This window comes from Lygodium microphyllum, chromosome 20, assembly GCF_053477565.2.
Source record: "Lygodium microphyllum isolate KBCC chromosome 20, Lygodium_microphyllum_v1.1.10, whole genome shotgun sequence".
NCBI lineage: Eukaryota > Viridiplantae > Streptophyta > Polypodiopsida > Schizaeales > Lygodiaceae > Lygodium > Lygodium microphyllum.
Window position 1 is genome coordinate 37,401,444 of NC_141154.1, and position 21,783 is coordinate 37,423,226.

General features: G+C 46.1%; 1 protein-coding gene across 5 annotated transcripts in view; it reads right to left on the bottom strand.

Annotated features, from left to right (window-relative positions):
* The window catches only part of LOC148018847 (pentatricopeptide repeat-containing protein At3g09040, mitochondrial-like), a 46,122-nt gene extending 30,606 nt beyond the window's left edge, over positions 1 to 15,516 (bottom strand). For 3 of the 5 annotated variants that reach the window (XM_087701553.1, XM_087701554.1, XM_087701557.1), the window contains exons 1-2: positions 12,026 to 15,516; positions 11,570 to 11,855 (exon numbers count right to left, since the gene is read on the bottom strand). In XM_087701553.1, coding sequence (XP_087557679.1) covers positions 12,271 to 15,246 — 2,976 coding nt within the window. In that variant the 5' untranslated portion in view covers positions 15,247 to 15,516 and the 3' untranslated portion in view covers positions 11,570 to 11,855; positions 12,026 to 12,270. Of the gene's footprint in view, positions 1 to 10,082; positions 11,856 to 12,025 lie in introns of those variants that run through there. The other 2 variants (XM_087701555.1, XM_087701552.1) reach the window with 2 other exon arrangements.
* Positions 15,517 to 21,783: the final 6,267 nt, after the last annotated feature.

Here is a 21,783-nt window from a genome sequence, read left to right on the forward strand (position 1 = left end):
ATGAGGCGCGGCTGCCCCATCTCACCACCCTCTCACTCCCTCTGGCACTGGAGAGTCGTGAGGGATGTCATCATCACAACCACTAGAAAGCAACTAAGGAAGGGGCCATCAATCCTTTCTTGTGATCCAAAGAAGCTGATCCTTTCTGAGCCTTGGACTTCTCCTTGGCCGAAGGATCAGAATCTGAGTCTGAGGCAGATGATGACTCGTCGGAGAAGTCCACATCCCGCTTCGTCTTCTTCTCCTGCTTCTTCCTGGAAGTTGCTAACTCTTTGCAGTCCTTCTATAAATGACCTTTCTTCTCACAATGGTAACATTAGGTCTTCAACTTCTTCTTCTTCAAACCCCTCTCTCAAGTTGCAAGAGCCTCACTAGAACCTGACGAAAGCCTCTCCTGTAGCCGCAACAATGCATCATGCAAAAGCAACATCGAGGTCATATGTGTAAAACTAACAGGAGTTGATGATGTCTACGCCCGCAAAGCATTCGCAACTCCATCGAACATCGAAGGGAGTTTGGAGAGTATGAGTCCAATAAGATGAGCCTCTGGAGGGGTAAACTGCATTTGCCGAAGCTAGTCTTAGATCTAGGTCACACGAAGTAGAAAAGACTAAACAGCATCTTTGGCCTCAAACGTAATTTGCTGGAGCTATTCATAAAGAGTGACTACCCTCATGGTGAAAGGTTTTGTGTACACAGTACATCAACTGCAACTTCGTCCATACTTCAAAAGATGTCCTGCAAGAGGTAACCGCCAGGAGGACTGCTTTAGAAATACACCGAAGCGAGGCCAAATAAGTGTTAGCAGAGTATTTGTCAGCTCATGTGTGAGTCTGAGCTTGATCTAGGCTGGGCATTTTTATTAGGTATTTTAGGTATTTTTCTGGTGTGGCGTTTTATGCCAGTGGAGCATTTTATGCACCAGTTGGCCAGCATTAATGCTGGCCGACCAGCATTATTGCTCCCCACTTTTTCAGCCTATTTATACTCAGTGCTCCTCCTCAGTCAGTATTATCATCTTCACCATCTGCAGACTCTGTAGAGAGAGGAGCCAGTGCCAGTGCCCACGCAGCCAGTGACTCACTGTTGTATGCGACTGTCTCGTGTTCAGATATATGGATTCCATTTCCCGTGCATACATCTGAGTTCTCATCTGTATCGTGTTCTTTTCTTTTCTCTTTTTGTCTTGTGTTTCAGCAGTTTATTTCAGTTCATGTTTATCCTTCCACCGCTGCTCCACTTCTGACATGGTATCAGTTTTCAGGATGTGTGTTTCTGCTGTGTTTTATTGCTGATTTCAGGACTGTTTTGTACCCCTGCTGATCAGGCGACTGCTGTCGCAGCCAGGCGACCTGTTTTGGGGCTGTTTTCAGCCTGCGTTTTTTTGCAGTCTTACCATCGCCTGCTGCCTATGCACCCTCTGCTGCCTGCATTTTTCATCTGCAGCTGCTGGCGACAGTTTTCTACCTGTTTTTCTCCAGTTTACAGCCTGTGTTTTGCTGATTCAGCGTCTCTCCTGGCTGGGTGACTGTTACTTCAGGCCGTTTTTGCTGTTTTTGGCAGTTTTTGACTGATTTTTTTGACTTTCTGCAGCAGATTTTGTCTTCTATTGATCAGATTTTGGGTTCTATTGCATGTGAACTCTCATTTTCTGCAGTCTGTGCTTGTGTTTTGGCTGTGTTTCCTCTCTACATTCCATCTCTTCTCTACTTCTCTTCTTATCCTCTCCATATGGCTCCTCCGTGCACTTCCACTGATGATAAGTTACATGGACCTGATTATCTCACATGGAGTGCTGTCATGAAAGCTTGGTTTGTGCAGAAGCGGTTATGGTACATCGTCTGTGGAGCTATTACTCGACCTCTCCGTCCTTTTCCTCTTCCTGAAGACTTTGATGAGGACAACCATGAGGAAGTGGTGCTCACATGGGACTCGGACGATGCTCGTGCTTACTCGGCGTTGCTTCGGTGTATTTCTAAAGCGGTCTTACCGGCGGTTACCTCTTGTAGGACATCTCCTGAAGTATGGCAGAAGTTGCAGCAGATGTACGAGGCACCTTCCACCATGCGGGCAGTCACACTTTATGGCCAGCTCCAGCAGATGAAGTTTGAGCCGAAAGATACTATTCAGTCTTTTCTTCTTCGTGTTACGCAGGTACAGGACCAGCTTCGGCACATGCAATCTGCTCTTCCCGAGGCGTATCTCGTCGGGACGGTCCTCTACAAGCTCCCCCCGGAGTTTGATGGAGTGGCCAATGCTTTGCGGGCGCAGACATCATCGACTCCTGTCAGTTTTACACATATGACCTCGATGCTTCTTGAGCATGAGACATCCTTGAGATTACAGGGGCGGCTTCCGGCACATTATGGAGGTGAGGCTTATGTAGCTTCAGAGAGGGGTGACGGGAAGAAGAAGTCGAAGGCCTAGTGTTACCACTATGGCAAGAAGGGACATTTGCGAAAGGACTGCAAGACGTTAGCAGCTTCCAGGAAAAAGGAGCAGAAGAAGAAGCGGGATGTTGACTCTACCGATGAGTCCTCTCCTTCATCAGACTCCGACTCAGATCCTCCGACCAAGGTGAAGTCCAAGGCGCGGAAGGGATCCTCTTCTTCGGATCGCAGGAAGGGCTTGGTGGCCCCTTCCTCGGCTGCTTTCTAGTGGTGGTGATGAGGTCATCCCTCACGACTCTCTTGTGCCAGAGAGGGAGTGTGAGCGGGTGTTCAGATGGGGCCGCCGCGCCTCATCTATACTTTTATACAGGTGCACACGTTCCAGAGAGGGACGTCCCTGACGCATCGACTTCAGTCTGGCGGAATCAAATCCTGGAGCTGGGATTGACATCCAGGTTCATGATGAGCTGGTTATCTGACCGAGAGCGGGAGGCTTTCGTCTGGAGCTCACATGAGGGGACACTTTGGCGGTCTGGCCAAAGACGGGGAATCCATGGTCACCTATGTTCAGGGGCATTTTTGACAGGATGGTCTTATCTGCTACTACGAGACATTGGTGATGGACACAGAGACATTCTATGATCTTCTCTATTTTCAGGTGTTTGGTACGATCGACATCGACATCGGGTTCTCTCCGAGGCACCTTGGTGGTGGCTTGATCACCCACTGCTTGGGTATCCATGGTTCTACTTGGTGGTTCTATGTTGTATAGTTTCTAATCCCTTTTCATTGTACTATTGTATTGTATCAGATCACCCATGATCTGAGAGAGGGTGTTAGCAGAGTATTTGTCAGCTCATGTGTGAGTCTGAGCTTGATCTGGGCTGGGCATTTTTATTAGGTATTTTAGGTATTTTTCTGGTGTGACATTTTATGCCAGTGGAGCATTTTATGCACCAGTTGGCCAGCATTAATGCTGGCCGACCAGCATTATTGCTCCCCACTTTTTCAGCCTATTTATACTCAGTGCTCCTCCTCAGTCAGTATTATCATCTTCACCATCTGCAGACTCTGTAGAGAGAGGAGCCAGTGCCAGTGCCCACGCAGCCGGTGACTCACTGTTGTATGCGACTGTCTCGTGTTCAGATATATGGATTCCATTTCCCGTGCATACATCTGAGTTCTCATCTGTATCGTGTTCTTTTCTTTTCTCTTTTTGTCTTGTGTTTCAGCAGTTTATTTCAGCACATGTTTATGTGAGAGTGTGCAGCGGAAGAAGAACACGAACACAGAGGAGAGAAGAGAGAAAGCAGAGAATGAAGGAAGAATGTCTGCACTGACTGAGATGAATGGAAAAGAGCAGGCTAACACCTCCTCTCAACTCCTGGGAGAGTCTGAAGACCCAAGAACCGCATGTGATGAAGCAAAGAGGCCTGAGGCAACGGCTTTGTAAAGAGATCAGCCGCATTGTCCGCCGTAGGACAATAGACCACCACCAGCTCCGAATCCACGATCCGCTCTCGAACATAGTGATACTGAACCTCAATGTGCTTCGTGCGAGCATGAAACACCGGGTTCTTGGCCAGAGCAAGAGCACTCTGGTTATCCACGCGCAGCGCCGTAGGTCCGGTCTGGGAAAAGCCAATCTCCGCGAGTAAGCGACGGAGCCAAACTGCCTCCATAGCGGTCGAACATAAGGCCCGATACTCAGCCTCTGTAGAAGAAAGTGCCACAGTAGGCTGCTTCTTGCTGCTCCAAGAGACAGCACTAGAACCAAGGGTGAAAGCATAACCGGTAGTGGATCGTCTCGAATCCACATCACCTGCCCAATCAGAATCACTCCATCCAGAAAGAGTAATCCCATCTCCATACATGATCCCAAAGGATCGAGTCCCCTGTAAATAGCGAAGAACCCGCAAGGCAGCCTGCCAGTGATCCTGGGTAGGAGTCTGCATAAAAGAAGACAATAAAGCCACCACAAAAGAGATATCCGGCCGAGTGTGAAGCAGCCAGATAAGAGAGCCGACAAGGCACCTGTAACGGGTGGGATCGGTAAGAGGAACTCCAGCTGTCAAAAGCTTGGACTCAGGGTCCATGGGGCATGAGATAGGCCGACAATCAGCCATATCAAACTCCGAAAGAAGCTCGGAGATGTACCTGTGCTGCGAGATAAAAATGCCCTGTGCAATCTGATAGATCTCCAGACCTAGAAAGAAGTGAAGGATCCCTAGATCCGTCATGTCAAACTCCTGCTGTAAAATGGACCGTGTATGCTCCACCTGCTGAGTGTCGCTCCCTGTAATGATAAGATCATCCACATACAAAATGAGGAACACCGAGAGAGAATCCACAACCCGGAAGTAGAGGTTGGGATCATAAGCGGAGCGCGCAAAGCCACTCTGTAGAAAGAAGCGGTCAATCCGCTGGTACCAAGCACGAGGAGCCTGCTTGAGGCCATAAAGAGCCTTCCGCAGCCTGTAGACATGATCCTCCTTCCCCTGCACAAGAAAACCAGGAGGCTGGGAAACATAAATCTCCTCCTCAAGAACGCCATACAGAAAAGCACACTTGACGTCCATCTGATAGACAGGCCAACGGTGGTGAGCAGCAAGAGCCAAAAGAACTCGGATGGTGGACATCCTGGCAGTAGGAGCAAAAGTCTCAAAGTAATCCAACCCTGCACGCTGAGCAAAACCCTTGGCAACAAGCCTAGCTTTATGCTTGTCCAAGGAGCCATCTGCAAGATATTTGGTCTTAAAGACCCATTTCACACCAATCACCTTCCGTTTCGCGGGACGCGGTACAAGCTCCCACGTATGGTTTCGCTCGATGGAATCGAGCTCGGCCTGCATAGCCTGTCTCCAAATATCCTGTGCAAGAGCCTCCTCTACTGTGGAAGGCTCGGAATCCTGAAGAATCTGTGACATAAGAGCATAATTCACACATAGTGAACTGTCCCGCTGGGCCTGTAAACGTGCTGATCGACGTGGACCTGTAGAAGAAGCAGGAAAGTGAGTAACACCTGAATCCTGCATGAGCCGGCGATACCATAAAGGAATCCTGAGAGACTCCTGCGGCTGTGAGGGAGACCGTGGGGTCTCCGGAACCTGTAAAGCACCCAAATCGGAGAGGGTCTCCCCCTCACCGAGTGAAGGTAGATCCTCCGCATCTGAAGAAGACTCTATATCCCGTGAAGATCCCGAAGTGGCGGTAGAAGAGCTCGTAGTAGACGAAGGCACATCCACCAAGGGGGAAAGGGAAGCCGAAGGAGGAGGAACAGGGGGGGTGCTAAGAGGCATCCTGGAAGGAAGTGAAGGGAGAGAAGGTGGGGGGGGGGTCCGTCGATGATGAAGAAACATCGGTAAGTGAACCATCAATCGGATCCTCAGAGGCAGAAGCCTCATCAAAGATCACATCCCTGCTCACCTCAACCGTCCGCGTCGTCGGGTCATAGAGCCGATATCCCTTCGTAGTCGTGCTATAACCAACGAAGATAAGCTTTCGCGACTTAGAGTCGAACTTCGTCTTCCTCTTCTTCTTGTCCACATGGACAAAAGCATCGCACCCAAAGATGCGAAAATGGGACACGGAAGGCTTCTTGCCAAAGAAAGCCTCATACGGAGTCATGTCCTGTAACGCTGAAGTCGGAGAGCGGTTGCGTATATGCACCGCTGTAGCCACCGCCTCACCCCAAAGGAAATGAGGAAGACTCTTATGCTCCAGCATAGATCGGGCCATCTCAATCATGGTCCGATTCGCACGCTCCACCACACCATTCTCTGATGGTGTGTGCGGATGGGAATACTCCACCCAAATACCATGATCCCTGCAAAACTGAGAGAAAAGATGAGAAGTAAACTCTCCACCGTGATCAGCTCGAACACCACGAACCTTGGAAGTGGTTTGGGTCTCCACAAACACCTGCCACTCACAGAAACGGGAGTACGCCTCGCTCTTGAACTCCAAGAAATAAGGCCACACATAACGACTAAAATCGTCCACAATCAGCATCAAATACTTGGCCTTCCCAAGGGAGGCCGTGCCCATAGGTCCGCAAAGGTCGGTATGGACCAACTCAAGCGGAGAAGTAGCCCGCCTAGAAGCAACCTGCGGGTGAGGCTGCCGATGCTGCTTGCCCCGCAAGCAGCTAGGGCATAATGTGTGAAGAGGAGGGAAATCAGGAAGTCCCTCCACCATCTTCCTCCTAGAAGCCCGGCGAAGAGAATCGAGGTTCAAATGACCATACCGAGCATGCCAAAGCAGCCCAAGCTCATGGGTAGTCCGCGCAGCCAAGGCTGTGAGCGTATAAAGCCCACCCTCCTGTGAACCTGTCCAAAGAGCATCACCTGTAGAAGCATCCTCCACTGTGACTGCATCCTGTGTAAAAATGACCCGGGTACCCAACTGAGTAAGACCATGCACAGATAATAGGTTAAAGCCCAGATCAGGGACATAGAGAACTTTGGCGGAGGAAGACCGCCTGTCAGAAAACATAGGTAAAGTCCCTACTCCGCGAACAGGAACTGTAGAATTGTCACCAATGGTGATTGTACCCCCTCTGGAACGAATATCCTGAAGCCAATCCTGACGGAAGGTCATATGTGAAGATGCTCCACTGTCGACGAGCCAAGGCTTCTCCTGTGTGGTAGAAGCTAGGGCAGTGTCTTCCTCAACAAAGAGATGCACAAATGCAGATTCTGTTGTGGCTGGGGCCGCCTTCGAGTCCTTCTCCTTAGGCTTCAAATGGGGATACTTTTGCCAACACTTCTCCTCGGGATGAGTGCCCTTCCCACAATGGGGACACTTGGGCTTCTTCTCCTTCGCATCCTTCTTGTCCTCCTCCTTCTTGTCCTTGGCCTTCTCGTTCTTTTGTTTCTTCTTCTTGCCGCCACCTGTGCCAGCCGTAAATGCCTTGGTGGAGCCACTGGCTCCCACCTCTTTGAGTCGCTCGTCATGCTCCAAGACAAGCGGGGAAAGTTCCTCCCATAGGAGAGTCTCACGGGTCCTCGAAGTGATGAGGCTGGTGTAGAAGACATCATAACGGGGTGATGGCAGCTGAGTCAACAGAATCATCGCCATATCCTCAGACGATATCAGACGACCAAGAGAGGCTAGCTCGCCTCGCATATCCTCCATCTTCGTGATGTGCTCCTTCATGGAAGAAGAACCATCAAGACTGAGCATCCGCAACTTCTTCTCCAGGGAAATCTTGTGGGCAAATGTCTTGTGCTGATACAAAGACGCAAGCTTTGTCCATACTTCCGCCGCGGTCTTTAACCTGTGAACATGTACAAGAACAGCATCATGGAGACTCATAAAAAGAAAGGAACGGGCTCGAGAGTTGAGCCTATCCCATAAGGCTGCACGGTCCATAGAGGTGCCATCGGACGAATCCACGGGGGGTCGGTCGATGGGCGAAGAAACAAGCTCCCAAAGGTCAAAGGTATCAAGGATGCAAGCCACCTTGCATGACCATAGGGAGTAGTTGGAACCATCCAACTTGTCTTCCTTCGGAAAGGAAGGGAGAATCGGCACCTGGATAGAGGGAATCAAGGAAGGCATCCGCACATCTGATGCAGTCTTCACGGAAGAAACCTTCGCAGTAGATGGAACCCTCTGAGATGCATGGACTGAAGAAGGACGAGTGCGAGGAGGTTCTTCCCGATTTCGAACTTCACGATAGTCCCGCCTCCGCTCAGAGGAATGATGAGAGAGAAGCTCATCCTCTGAGTCTTCAAAGCCTGAAAACTGGTAAGACATCTTCCAATCTGCAAAATACCAAAGAACTCTGATGTCGAACACCAGAAAAAAGAACACCAGCACCAGAAAACAGCCCGGACAGAGGTCGCCAGCAGGAAAGGAGCAGCCTGGGGTGGAAGCGACCTGCAGAGCAGCAAAACGCAGCCTGTAGGGAGGTCGCCCAGCAGCAGGAGAGGTCGCCTGGCAGCAAACGCAGGGTTGCTGCGTCGTTGGATGACGTGGCAGCCCCTGTGGACAGCAAACGCAGGCTGTACAGCCTCCTGATGCAGTCGCTTGGCTGGGATGGACCTGTTGGCAGCCGCCTGAAGCAATCGCCTGGCTGTTGTGGATCTGTTGGCAGCAGGGTAAGGTATTTCTCTCCTGAAGGTCGTCCTCCGTGCTCTCAATCAAGCGATGATACCATGTGAGAGTGTGCAGCGGAAGAAGAACACGAACACAGAGGAGAGGAGAGAGAAAGCAGAGAATGAAGGAAGAATGTCTGCACTGACTGAGATGAATGCTGAATACACTGGAATGGACAGAACAGTCCCTGCACGCAGCCCGGAGCGTCAGTGAGGGAACCAGGACAGACTGGAGGCAGAGGCAGCACCAATGCCGGAGACGGAGACGGAGGGAGCAGTGCTGTAACTGCAGAGTACAAGTGCTGGACTGACTGGGGGGGCTGCTATAAATAGCCCCCAGCCAGCAAACTGGCCGACCAGCCAAACTGGCCGACCTGGCCAGATTTGGCCGACTATGGCCAGATCTGGCCGACTGTGGCCAGATCTGGCCGACTGTGGCCAGATCTGGCCGACTGCCCAAAATAATGGGCAGTCAGCCCAGAAACAGCCCAGTTTGGGCTGTAAAATGCCCAAGGCTGCATGCTGACTAAAGCAGCCATAAAAACACACTGACAGAGCTCCTCTGTCTCCTGTCAGACTCTGACAGGAGCTCACAACCAGGAGATGACAGACTGAGACTGAAAAAGAGCAGGCTAACAGTTTATGCTTCCACCGCTGCTCCACTTCTGACAATAAGCACGTGCATCGTCCGAATTCCATGTAAGCACCGCTTCCTCATGGTTGTCTTCATCAAAATCAGCTGGAACAAGAGAAGGTCGCTGAGGACGTTCAATAGCTCCACAAACCACGTACCATAACCGCTTCTGTATAAATCAAGCCTTCATCACAACACTCCATGTAAGATAATCACGTCCATGTAACTTATCATCAATGGACATGCACAGAGGAGCCATCTGCAGAGGATTTAGAAGAGTAGAGAAAAGAGGATATTTGGAGAGGAAACACAGCCAAAACACCAACACAGACTGCACAAAAATGAGTTCACACACAGTACTCGCAAGCTGATCACACAAAAACAACTGCAGAAAATGGAAAACAGCAAACAGACAATGGCAGATGTCAAAAGATGTTGTCGTCCAGAGTAGCAGGCATTAAATGCTGAAATCACTGCAATAAAATACTCAGAAAGTAAAAAAGGATGACGGCAGATGTAAAAACGCAGGCTGAGCAGAAATTTAATACAGCAATAATGTCGCTTGCAGGCTGAAAGGTGTCGCCAGCTGTAAATGCAGCCTTCTGGGCAAAAATGCAGGCAGCTAGGGATGTAGGACAGGCTGAATGGTGGACAGCAGCTGTTGCCTAATCGGCAAGAGAGAAAATCAGTCCTAAAAGCAGCAAATCACAGCATAGAACCTGAAATCTGATACCATGTCAGAAGTGGTGCAGCAATGGAAGCATGAACATATGCTGTAATAAACTGCTGAAACACAAGACAAAAGAGAAAGGGAAAGAACACTAAAGAACACAATACAGATGAGAACTCAGATGTATGCTCGCGAAATGGAATCCATATATCCAGCACGAGACAATCGCATACAACAGTGAGTCACTGGCTGCGTGGGCACCAGCACTAGCTCCTCTCTCCACGAAGTCTCCACACGTGTGATGGCAGATGAGTGACTAAGTGAGGAGGAGGAGCCTGAATATATAGGCTGAAAAAGGAGGAGCATAAAATGCTGGTCGGCCAATTATAAATGCTACAAATGACCATAAAATAGTACAAACAAAACATGCCTAAATATCCTAAATAATGTGCCCAGCCTCTACATGCATAGACTCACACAGCTGACAAATCTGCTAACATGATCACCCTCTTTCACATATGTTTTTGACTACTGCACTCATTCTAGCCAATTGCCCACCTCTTGTCAGCTACCTCCAGCCAGTGTACATCTGCATTTTGGTACAGCAGCCCCTAGAGATCACTTCATCATCATCGACAACTCCTAAGGACTACCTTCTTTCGCTTCCTCTATTGCTGTCCATTATTATCCAGACTCTTCTCTGACATCCCTCTGCCCGAAGGACTGTGTCTCAAGGTGCTGCCACCTGATCAGCTAGGATAGTGCAGTCATCTCTGAGCTCTGATCAGCATCATTGGCTCAACTCTGCTTGTGTTGGTACTGGTCCCAGACACCCGGAATTTTGAGGCTCACTTCATTGTATCAACATTGTACATGATTCACTATTTCATTCACTCTCTATGTTTCTGAGTTCTATGTCTGAGTGTTTGCCATACACACTCAATGCTCCTCCCTGCAAAACCTACCATTTCTTTAGATGGAATGAGAGCAGAGGTACTCCAAGAGCTAAAGATCCTCATCCTCTGTGAAGGTGAATAAAGGTTGCGGGAAGCAGCAACATTATCTTAGATTCCAAATTCTTCTTCATTCCACAGTGTCATCTGTGAGATACCGTTACCAATTGTATTGTATACACTCATAGCATCAGAAACACCTAGAGTCCAAAGTCAAAGTTCAGGGTGGCTTTAAAACTCCCCCACGGAGCTAAAGGCTAGGTCATGGACATCTGTTGAGCAGACTGGTACTGCAACGGCTCCTCGTTGTAATGGAGCTCATGGTAATAGGCACTCTGAGTCTGATGAAGGTATGAGATGTGGAAACTGCTACTAATTAGGACTGGCTGAAGAAGGATATTCCTTACCAATATGTCCTAGCTCTACAAACTAACCTCTTCCAGATCCACCTGATTTTAGACTGGTCTAGATCTAACTGAACTGATGCAAATTGGAAGTGCATGAAGAGAGTAGTCATCACAACCCCACAAGATTGTAAGAGCACTCCCCCACTAACAGTAGAGATTTAGGGAATCCACAGATGAATTGTGCTTGTCATCACAACAGGAGCACTCCCTTACTGAAGCATGAGGTTGAGAAACACCCACATTCTATTGGCGACGCTAGAAACTCCATTGTCTGCTGAAATGGAAAGCCTGGCTGCTAGAAAACAACCATGGACATGACTTCCTGTGCCTCATAATCAAGAGTATTGATAGAGAAGAAACTGATTTCAGATCCCAAGCCAGAAAATCAAAGTGCAAATAAAGTGGGAATATTACCTGAGAAATCTCTTCCTTTTCTTCAATAACTGGTTCTGATGCATCCTGAACAATTTTCACTGGTGCCTCCTTGGAAACTTGTTCGACTGCCATGGAAGTCAAGCAGTCAGCTGAACTGGATGGGGATGTCCCTCTTCAAAATCTCAGTAGAGCTGTTCTGATAACCTCCTGAAAGGTGTTTCGACAGAGAAACTCTCAAGCCTGTGCAATGGAGATGTTTGCTTCCTCCACCCACCCATGCACATGGCATACCTTGGTTTCGATGATAAGAATTGAGTAACGAGTTCTGCTTCAAGACAAAATCATAGACACAGATGTTATGATAGTTCATAGAAGGACAATTGATAAATGCAAAATCAGGAGCAATAAACATGTGCAAACTATGCCGACACAAACAAACAAATGCTAAAATGAAAGCAGCAACTAATAATAAGATGGTCTGTGAAGGGACCAAACCTTTTTACAAGTATTTACAGCCCTAAGGTTGTAGACTCTTCAATCGTGTGCAACAGATTCCCAAAGAAGTGTCTATATTGGGATGCTCAAAAGCTTATATTGTCCTGCCATAGGACTTCATCAGCCGTCTTCTGAAAATTATGTCCGATCTATGACCATCAAGAATATGCTGATCCATGGAATCTGTTGCAGTCTGAAGATCAGTCGATAGCAGCTTCAATGTTATTGTAAACCTCAATATAATTTCATAAACCTCTGTGTGGCCAATCACAGCCTTCTTGGCTGACAGTTTGTGCACAATCTACAGCATAGATGTTTGACATCAAAACAAATGATGCACCAAGCTTTTCATCCAACCTTACTACCCACTCAAATGCCTGCCTGGCAAGGTCAAGCTTATTCCACTTTTGACATGCACCCAACATCGTACTCCATGCCATAGAATCAGGACTCAAATGCAGTCTTTTCATCATCATTAAAGCCTCATCTACTTGACCTGCACGACCAAGAAGATCAATCACACAGTTATGGTGCTGAACAGTTGGACTTAGACTATAATCTTTGACCATGGCCTTGAAGTACCTTTGCCCCATGTGCACACAACCCACCTGACTGCAGACACTCAGAACACACAGAAATGTAATGTCATTTGGTCGTATACCTTCCTCCCTCATTCTTGTAAATAGATTAAATACACATTCACTCTCTCCATGACGAACATAACCTGTAATCAATGCATTCCATACCACAATCTCTCTTTTTGACATCAAATTAAACACTTGCTGAGCCTCAACTATATTCCCACATTTACAATACATGTTCACAAGTGCTGTTTCCAAATGTGCCTTAGTAACATCATGGCCTAAAATGTTGTGTATCATGGCGTGAGTATTCATGCCCTTAATTAGTATGTTTGCATGGCCACATGATTTTAAAAGGTGAATGAATAATGCACTATCAGGTAACAGGCCTTGTTCTTGCATTTGCGCATACAATGAAAACGCCTTAGTACTTTCTCCTTGCTCAGCATAACCCAACACGACAGCATTCCAGGTCATATGGTTACATGACAGACCCTCTATCTGCATTGACATGAAATAGCTCAATGCCTCCTCAGCAAGTCCTAGTTCAGCATGGCTGCTGATAACTGCTTCCCAGGGAATGACCCCTTGAGCAGAAAGTTCATTGAATACATCCTGTGCCTCTCCTAAAGAATTACAGCTGGCAAAAAATTTGACCAAGCTGTTGCCAACACACAGATCTTGTTCATATCCCTCTTTGACTATCTCAGCATGTACTTCACGGCCCCTTTTTAGAGATTTAGTGCTGCTACAAGCTTTTAATGCAGAAACAAATGTAATTGTGTTTGGATAAATGCCCTCCAGTCGCATCTCTTGCAAACAGTGGAACACCTCTTCGCTGAGCTCATGGTCAGCACACCTTGCGATAAGTGCATTCCATGAAACAATATCTCGAAATGGTAGTATCATTAACACTTTCCGAGCTTCAAGAAGCAAGCCACATTTACCATACATGTCCACCAGGGTGTTGCCAACATTCAAATTTCTTTCTAACCCCAACCTGACAATTTCAGCATGAAGTTCTTGACCCCTTTCTATGGCTTTTAAAGTATTACAAGCTTTTAAGCTGCAAATATAGGTAACAGCATTAGGGAAAATGCCTTCTAGTGACATTTGCTCCAAACAAGTGAGCACTTCTTCACTAAGATTGTGCTGAGCATATCCTTCCATCAGTGCACTCCATATGACTACATCTCGGTCAGGTGCATTGTTAAAAACTTTTAGTGCTTCTAAAAGCAAACCACATTTTACATACATACTTATTAAACTGCTACCAAGAAAGGGATCTCTCTCAAAACCCTTTTCAACAATTAATGTGTGAATTTCATGACCTTTCTCTAGAAGCTCTGTTCTGTCACATGATTTCAAGGCACAAACAAAAGTGGCATTGTCTGGAGAGATTTTATCTAACTGCATGTGTATAATACAAGTAAGCACTTCTTGACTGAGGCCTTGCTGTGCATAAAGTTCTATGATAGTGTTCCAAAGCACTAAATTGCGGAACGGAAGCATATCAAAAACGTCCTTAGCTTCTGCAAGTGAACCACAGTTACCGTACATGTCCATCAAACTGCCAGCAACAAAAAAGTCCGCATCAAAGCCTCTGAGTGTTGTCTGTGTATGCACTACATAGCCCTTGTCTACAGCTCCAATCCTGGAACAATGCTTTAAAATGTGAACAAATGTGACAGTAGTAGGCGACAGACCTTCCATTTGCATCTGATCCAAGCAGTCCAGTACGTCTTCTACAAGCACCTGCTCAGTATTCGCTGCAATCAGTGAGTTCCATGAGATGACAGTGCGAACTGCTAATTCATCAAAGACTTTGTAGGCTTCTGGAACTGAGCCACATTTCACATACATATCCACCAAAGCATTGCCAAGAAAGGAATCTCTTTCATATCCTAGTGTGATAACTTTCCCATGAAATTCTCGACCCTTGCTTATGGCTGCAAGATCACCACATGCTTTGAGACCACAAACCAATGTCACAACATTCAAAGATACAGTTTCCAACACCATCTGTTCCAAAAGCAACAGTGCCTCCTCACTTAGTCCATGCTCCAGATATCCTGCAATTAGTGAATTCCAGGAGACTTCATCTCGAACCGGAAGCTCATAGAACACTTTTCCTGCTTCTGCAAGCAGGTTGCACTTTGCATACATAGCCACCAAAGCATTGCCAATGAAAGGGTCATGCTCTAATGCACCTTTAATGATCTCGGCATGAATTTCTCTGCCACTATCTACACATCTCAGTCTGGAACAAGCTTTGAGAAGTGTAAGGTATGTGTGTCTCTGAGGGGGTGTACAAGACCCTTGCATCTTCTTAAGCAAAGAAAGAGCCTCTTGAGGTTGGCCACGTTGAACGAACACTTGTATAAGAGAGGGCCACGAGAATTGGTTTGAGGTTTCGAATACCTCCTGGGCATCACGCATGCTTCCATATTCCATAATGAATGGGATAAGCTCCAAAAAAACACGCAGCTCATTATCGGAGATATGTGAATGTACATGCCTGGCATATACAAGATTAGTGTTATTCCTGCACTTATGCAAGCTGTGAGTCAGATAATCTGATGGGAGTGATTGAGGGTTCTGGTTCAAAGATGCCACCAGTGCCCCCTCTGCACTCCACATTTCATGGCTCAATTTCTGTCATACCTTGCCATGGTCAGTTATATCATACCAGGAAATGAAAAAAGACCTTCTGGGTGATGCTGCTTACAAAGTCACCCGAACTGCACTTTGATGGCAAGCTGATACCATCAGAAGGTCTGGCCGCGGCAGTTATCTGCATTTTCAGATAAGGAACTCATGATTCTGCCTGTGGATCATTTGATAATCATCCTATGACAAAGGGGGAGAGACAGCATCATCAAATGACATAGGGGTGGCCGAGAACGTGTGTGAGGGGGCGCGCGCGTGACCCTTTACGAAAAAGAAAGATAGGGAGGGAGGGAGAGCGTGAGACTGAGGCCGGATACACACCGGGCTGTGGACGGACGCAGGGTGGAAAAAGAGGCGTCCGCTGCCCTACGTGTCAAAAGGCTATTGGACCCGATTTTTGCGGATGGCGGACACTTTTAGGCGGGGGGATCTCCCTCGTCCCGAAATTCGACTCCAATGTACAAGGCGACAACACCTTTCTTCAAAAAGTGGCCTGCGAGACTGACAAGAATTGAACCCCAACCAATTCCCTCACACTTCTCATTCATTACAAATGGGCCAACCTCCTTTTGGTGAAACTTATGGGCGCAGTTTAGTGTGTAAACAAAGTAATGGACAACTTGCACCTCCTATCCGTCCATAGCCCCAGTGTGTAACTGGCCTGAGCGTGAGCGTGAGCGTGTGCGTGTGTGTGTATGCGATAGAGACGGTGTGTGGGTACCCATGCGACTGTGAGAGAGAGAGAGAACTTAGATAAGGAAGTGTGTACACTCGAATAAGAAGTACCCGCGGGCCGCAAGTGGTTCAGTAAAAAGTCTTTGTAAGATGGTGTGATAAACCCAAGGTCAAAATTCCTATTCACACGATGCATCCTTGTTGAAGACACTTGGTACAATGTAAAGATTAAAAATAAGAAAGTTTGTGCCAATGTCCTATGCTTCCATGACAGAGCTGTTGTCGGTAGAGCAGAAAAAAAGAATTGATGACTAGGTAGCTAAATAATGAACATGTCATACGCTTGATGCGGTCGCCGCTGCATTATTCCCCAGTACAGCCACGTTCCCTCCATGCATCTCTCTGAATGGAGCTTAGCACAGGCCATCCTGTGCAACCATAAGCCCAGCGAGATGGAAGAAGACATTGAGGGTAATGATCTTGATATGCTCTGCTCAGAATCTGCAACCACAACATTGAAACACAAGAGGGGCAAGATTGAGGGAGAGGATACACATAGCCAGTTAGTAGAGCAGCCGATTCAAAAATCATCCCTGTATGAGAAGCTTCAGGATTCCTCTGTAGATTGTAGTTGCCGCCTAGAGGTTGATCCTCAACAAGTTGCTAACCTATTGGCGGAGTCTCTGCGATTGTGCATGGAAGATAAGCTCGAAGGTAAAGCAAAGAAAGTGGTGCTTGATTCTAAGAAAGTTTGTGCCAATGTCCTACACTTCCATGACAGAGCCATTTTGGCCTTCTTCACCGGGAGGCCACCCAAGGCTCTTGATGTTGCACATGGTTTAACACTATTCTGCAGACTGGTAATGCTGTCGAGCAAATCTATTACGAAGGTAAAGGTTTTTTTGAGGTGGTATTCTCCACAACAGAAGTGGCAAAGCGAGTCTTGGAGCAGGGAATATATTTTTGGGGATTGGATATTATGCATATTCGACCTAGACAACCAGTGGAAGCTGGTCGAGACAGCATCAAGCAAGAATGCCCCATTTGGGTTGAGATTCAAGACCTTCCAATATATCTCTAGAATCTACTACTTGACATTGCAAAGGGGTTGGGTTGTCCCCTCTATGTCCCACCTCTCACGAGTCCTTTTAGGAATCGCTTATGCTTAGTCTGGGATACTTGGGAAGAGAAGCCAAACCTGCTAGAGGTGGACATTCCATATGTGGATAGTTTGCAACTCAAGCTCATTTGGAGCAAGTTCATTGGCACATGCTTTAACTATGGTAATTGGGGGCATTTTTTCCGTGACTGTCCTGCTACTAACAAAACAGACAACAAAGGGGAAGCCACACAAGCCCAGCATTCGCAAGCAACCTGGGCAGAAGTTGCAGGCAAAGCCCCAGTCAAAGATGTCATTGCTGTTGACAACGACGGCATAGTTGGGGATGGATGGCAGCAAGTTAAAAATGCTAAGAATAAAAGCAAAAGCCAAGGCACAATGGCAAACAATACTCCTCCCAAACCACCACTGGTCAAAAACATTTGGAATAAAGCTTCTATACCCAAAGCCAGTTGTGGGAAAGCTAATCCTTTTGCTAATCTTAATAGAATTCCTATGGAACAGCTGGAATAGGAATACCCAGGTCTTGATGCCAAACAGCGCATGCTCTTTGCATATGAAGGAGCCAGAAGATATGGAGCACGATAGAGCAAATGGTTCTCTGCCCAAATCAATGCTAAAAACTCCTTAGGAGCTCCCAACTTTCAATGGCACTCATGGCTTAAGGATCACATCAAAGATGAAGGGACAGATCACGGATTTAAGCACAAGGATGACAATCTACCAAAAAACAGCAATCGCCAACATGATAGGGGCTCCACTTAAGGTTGCTACATTCAATGTTAAAGGAATAAATGGAGATGTTAAAAGATCTCTATTCTGGAATTGGATTTATGCTAATCAATTTGATGCAGTGCTTGTATAGGAACATAAATTACATGGTAGGAGTGGCTCAATTTTCACTTATGGGGATTATACATGCTTCCTCGCTGGTCAAGTTGCCAATGAATCTAGATGCTTAACAATCATCAAGAGTCATTGGAACCCTGCTTTGAAATATAACTCGAATTGTGGGAGGATTCTACAAGTCTCATTGAATTGGGAGGGGGAAAGCTTAGACCTGGCAAACATTTATGGTTATAATGATGCCAGAAACAGAGCTACATTATGGGCTGAGATTGGCACTCTAGATTTGGGCAAATTTCTCTTAGGGGGGATTTCAACATGGTCACCTCCAACACTGATGCAGCAATTGAGTCAGCCTTGGTTCGTGGTGTTGAGCTTCATGCTTGGGAATGGTGTGTAGTGCAATTTGGTCTTATTGATGTCTGCAATTATCTTGCAATTTCATCTTAGCAGCTTACCTTCCACTCCCTTAGCCATGCAGGCTATTGGGCCCGTCTAGATAGATGGTATTCTTCGCAGAACGGAGAATGGCTTCCTCTTGTGGTCTCACTTAATGTTGACTTCAACAAGCTATTATATGATCACTCACCAGTCATCCTACAACTATGTTCAGTGGAATTAATCAAGATAGAAATTCAGCATAAGCTCCTTGTTGCAATTGAGCGTCATTTCAGGCAGAAGGCATTCAAATACCTTGTAGAAGGTGCTATCAGAAGTCTAAAAGAAGAGATGCTTCAAGATATGAAAGGAGCTTGGAACAACTTTGTTAATGTTATCCAACATTGCATCAAGCTACAAGGTGTTTGGCTATGTAGACAGGAAAGATTGGAGTTGAATTGGGCTGAGAAGGTACTTTGCTCAGCAGCATCAGCAGCAAAAGGTAGACTTTTAGATATAGCTGAAAACATGTTTGTACAAAGAGCAATGGAAGTGAGGAAAGCGGCTTATATCAGGGAAGTGGAAAAATTTGGAATCCTCTTCAATAAGAGGCTGGTGCTAGACCCCAACTGTGTCTCCCCAAACTTTATTAAGGGGTTGAAGCGGAAGAGGCTCAAGGAAAGTCTGGTAGTGCTAAAAGAACCCAATGGGGGCTGGCTAACTAACCAAAGGTTGATTTTTGACAATTGCAGACAATACTTTAAAGACCTATATGGTCAAGATGGATGTTGTGATCAAGAGGCTTGTAGATACCTTGTTGAAGTATGTTGACAGGGTTGTTCAAAAGGAGGACAACGATGCTTTAACACTAGAGTTCATTGAAGAAGAACTTTTCAGAGCTCTTAGCAGTATGGGATAAAGGAAGGCTTCGGGGTTTGATGGCCTAACTACTGAATTCTTTAAGCATTTATGGCCCTCGTTGAAAGGTCTTGTCACAGCCCTGATTAATCACTTCTGGAGGGAGAATTGCTTGCCAGCAGCATGGAAAAGAATTGTCATTACACTCTTGCCCAAGCAAACTCAATGTTTGGAACTTAAACATTGGAGGCCCATTTCTCTCATGGGGACTGTTTACAAGTTGATGACCAAGGCATTGGCCTCTAGGCTATCCTCAGTCTTGCAAAGATGTATAAATCAGAATCAATATGGTTTTCTCAAAGGAAGGTCTTTGCTGGATAATGTCCTCAACTTGACCATGGCAGTGGAGTGGGACAAGCTGTCACAGGTCAGGAAGTTGTTTTCTTACAAATGGATGTAGAGAAGGTTTTTGATAAAGTTAATTAGGACTATATGAGGAAGGTAATGATGCATATGGGGTTTTGTGACAAAATTGTCAACCTTCCCTTGTTTTTAGGGAAAGATGCAAAAGCAATGCTCTCATTCAATGGTACTCTTCTAGAAGACTTCTATATCAAGCGGGGAGTTCGACAAGGATGCCCATTGATTCCTCTCTTATTTGTCATGGCCACCCATCCCCTCTTCTGCTTGCTAGACAGATCTACCATAGATGGCAAGATAATGGGCCTACGGTACAAAAATCAATAGTTGGCAGGGCAAGGTTTTGCTGATGATTTACTGCTCATGCTGGAAGCTAAGAAAGACAATATCCAAGCAGCCCTGAACATCCTGCAGGTATACAAGAAAGCCTCAGGCTTCTAAATTAATTTAGACAAATCTTCCTTGGTTAGTGTAATAGAAGCAGATTTGGAAAATTTGGGGTGGCGTGGAAATGTCACCAAGAGGGGCTTTGTTTTCAGATATTTCGGCTTCCCAGTTGGCATTAATATCATAGAATCTCAAAAAATTAATTGGGTACTTGAGAAAATCGGGAAAAAGATTGATAGTTGGAGCCTAACCTCATGGCCTTTACATGTGAAGATGAAAATCTTGTATGTATTCATATTCCCCTCCCTCAGGTTTTATTTGCCATTACTAGTTTGGAACAAAGCCATGATTAGGCAATGGCACTCACCCATAGGGAAATTATTATGGGGGAAGCAAGGAGCTTCAAGATATCTAGCCCCTCTTTCACTGGATCTCCTCATGAAAAACAAAGAATTGGGAGGCCTGAATCTACTAGACACTAGAAAGGAATCTGTGAAGCTATGAGCCAAGCTGTTGAAAAAGCTCTAGGAGCAGAAGGTGCCATGGGCTTGGGTTGATTGCAGAATTTGGCAAAGTATTCTTAGCAAGGCCTCATGGGACTCGAAACTAGACAATATATCCAAGGATGAGAATGTATTCTGGTCATGGGCTTTTCATCCACCACTTGTAGCCCTGTTGGGGAGGAGAGGCAGATATCTAGCCAAGAAGGGGCCTTATAAAGTTATTCATTGTCTGAACCAGGCAAGTCAGCCAGTAACCTTCAAAGAGACTAGCAGCAAGTATGGCTTATCTAAAGTGTTCAAGATCTCTTAAGAATTCATTAGGCTTCATCTTTCAAGCATTTCTATTGCAAGAGAGTGGAGATAGCAACAGTCATTGGCAACTCCGGGTTAAGGATAAATGTATAAGCAAAGTTCTAAACTCCAAAGGATGCTCAATCCTAAGGGAAGATAAGTTGCTGGATGTGGAAAGAATTCGCAAGCTATGGGATTTAGAACTCACACAATACCTTCTGAAACAAATTATTGGGTCTCTGGTGGTCATTGGGCCTACCCCTCTATGACAGAGTATTTGCTTGGTGGGTGCTAATAGGAGCCTTCATGACTGTTGAAAAATCACCAATTGAGGTATTGCAAATGTTCAATGCTTTTGCGGGGAAAAGGAGACATTCATGCACGTCTTTTGAGATGGGTGTCTTGCCACAGCTGCATGGAACATTGTGCTCCCGTGCCTTGGGCTGCAGTTCAACACAATTGAAGCTCAAAAATTCTATGTCCTGGGTCCGACAGATTCACAGAATCACGTCAAATTGCTAGGGCCACAGAAGATACACATCACCACTCTCCAGACTTTGTGGGAGTTAAGATGTAATAGGCTTAGAATCATTAATCTACCCAATTTTTCTTGGGTGTCTATCTTTTAGAAAACCAAGTCATTTTGGAAAGTCCTATGTATGGTGGGTTGGCTTGAGGCCAGAGATATGTCCACCCTCCTCAACCTAGAAGGGCCTTCCTCTGCCCAAGCCTGAGCTGGAGTTATTCTTTTTTTGTAATGCTTATTTTCACCATATAATATAAAATATCAAATCTATTCACGTAAAAAAAAAGAATATAGCTAGAGTAGGCACATCACTAAGATAGCCATTGTAATTGTAATGTGATCTTATGTGAGTTGGTAGTTTAAGTTCTAAGCACCCCACAATTCTAAGTCCTAAGCACATCCCTCAATTGCAAGTCACATGTGTTTAAGGCACCCCTCAATTACAAATTCATAAACCCTAACATTCTAATAAAGGTTTGATAAAATATTAACCCTTGTGGTTA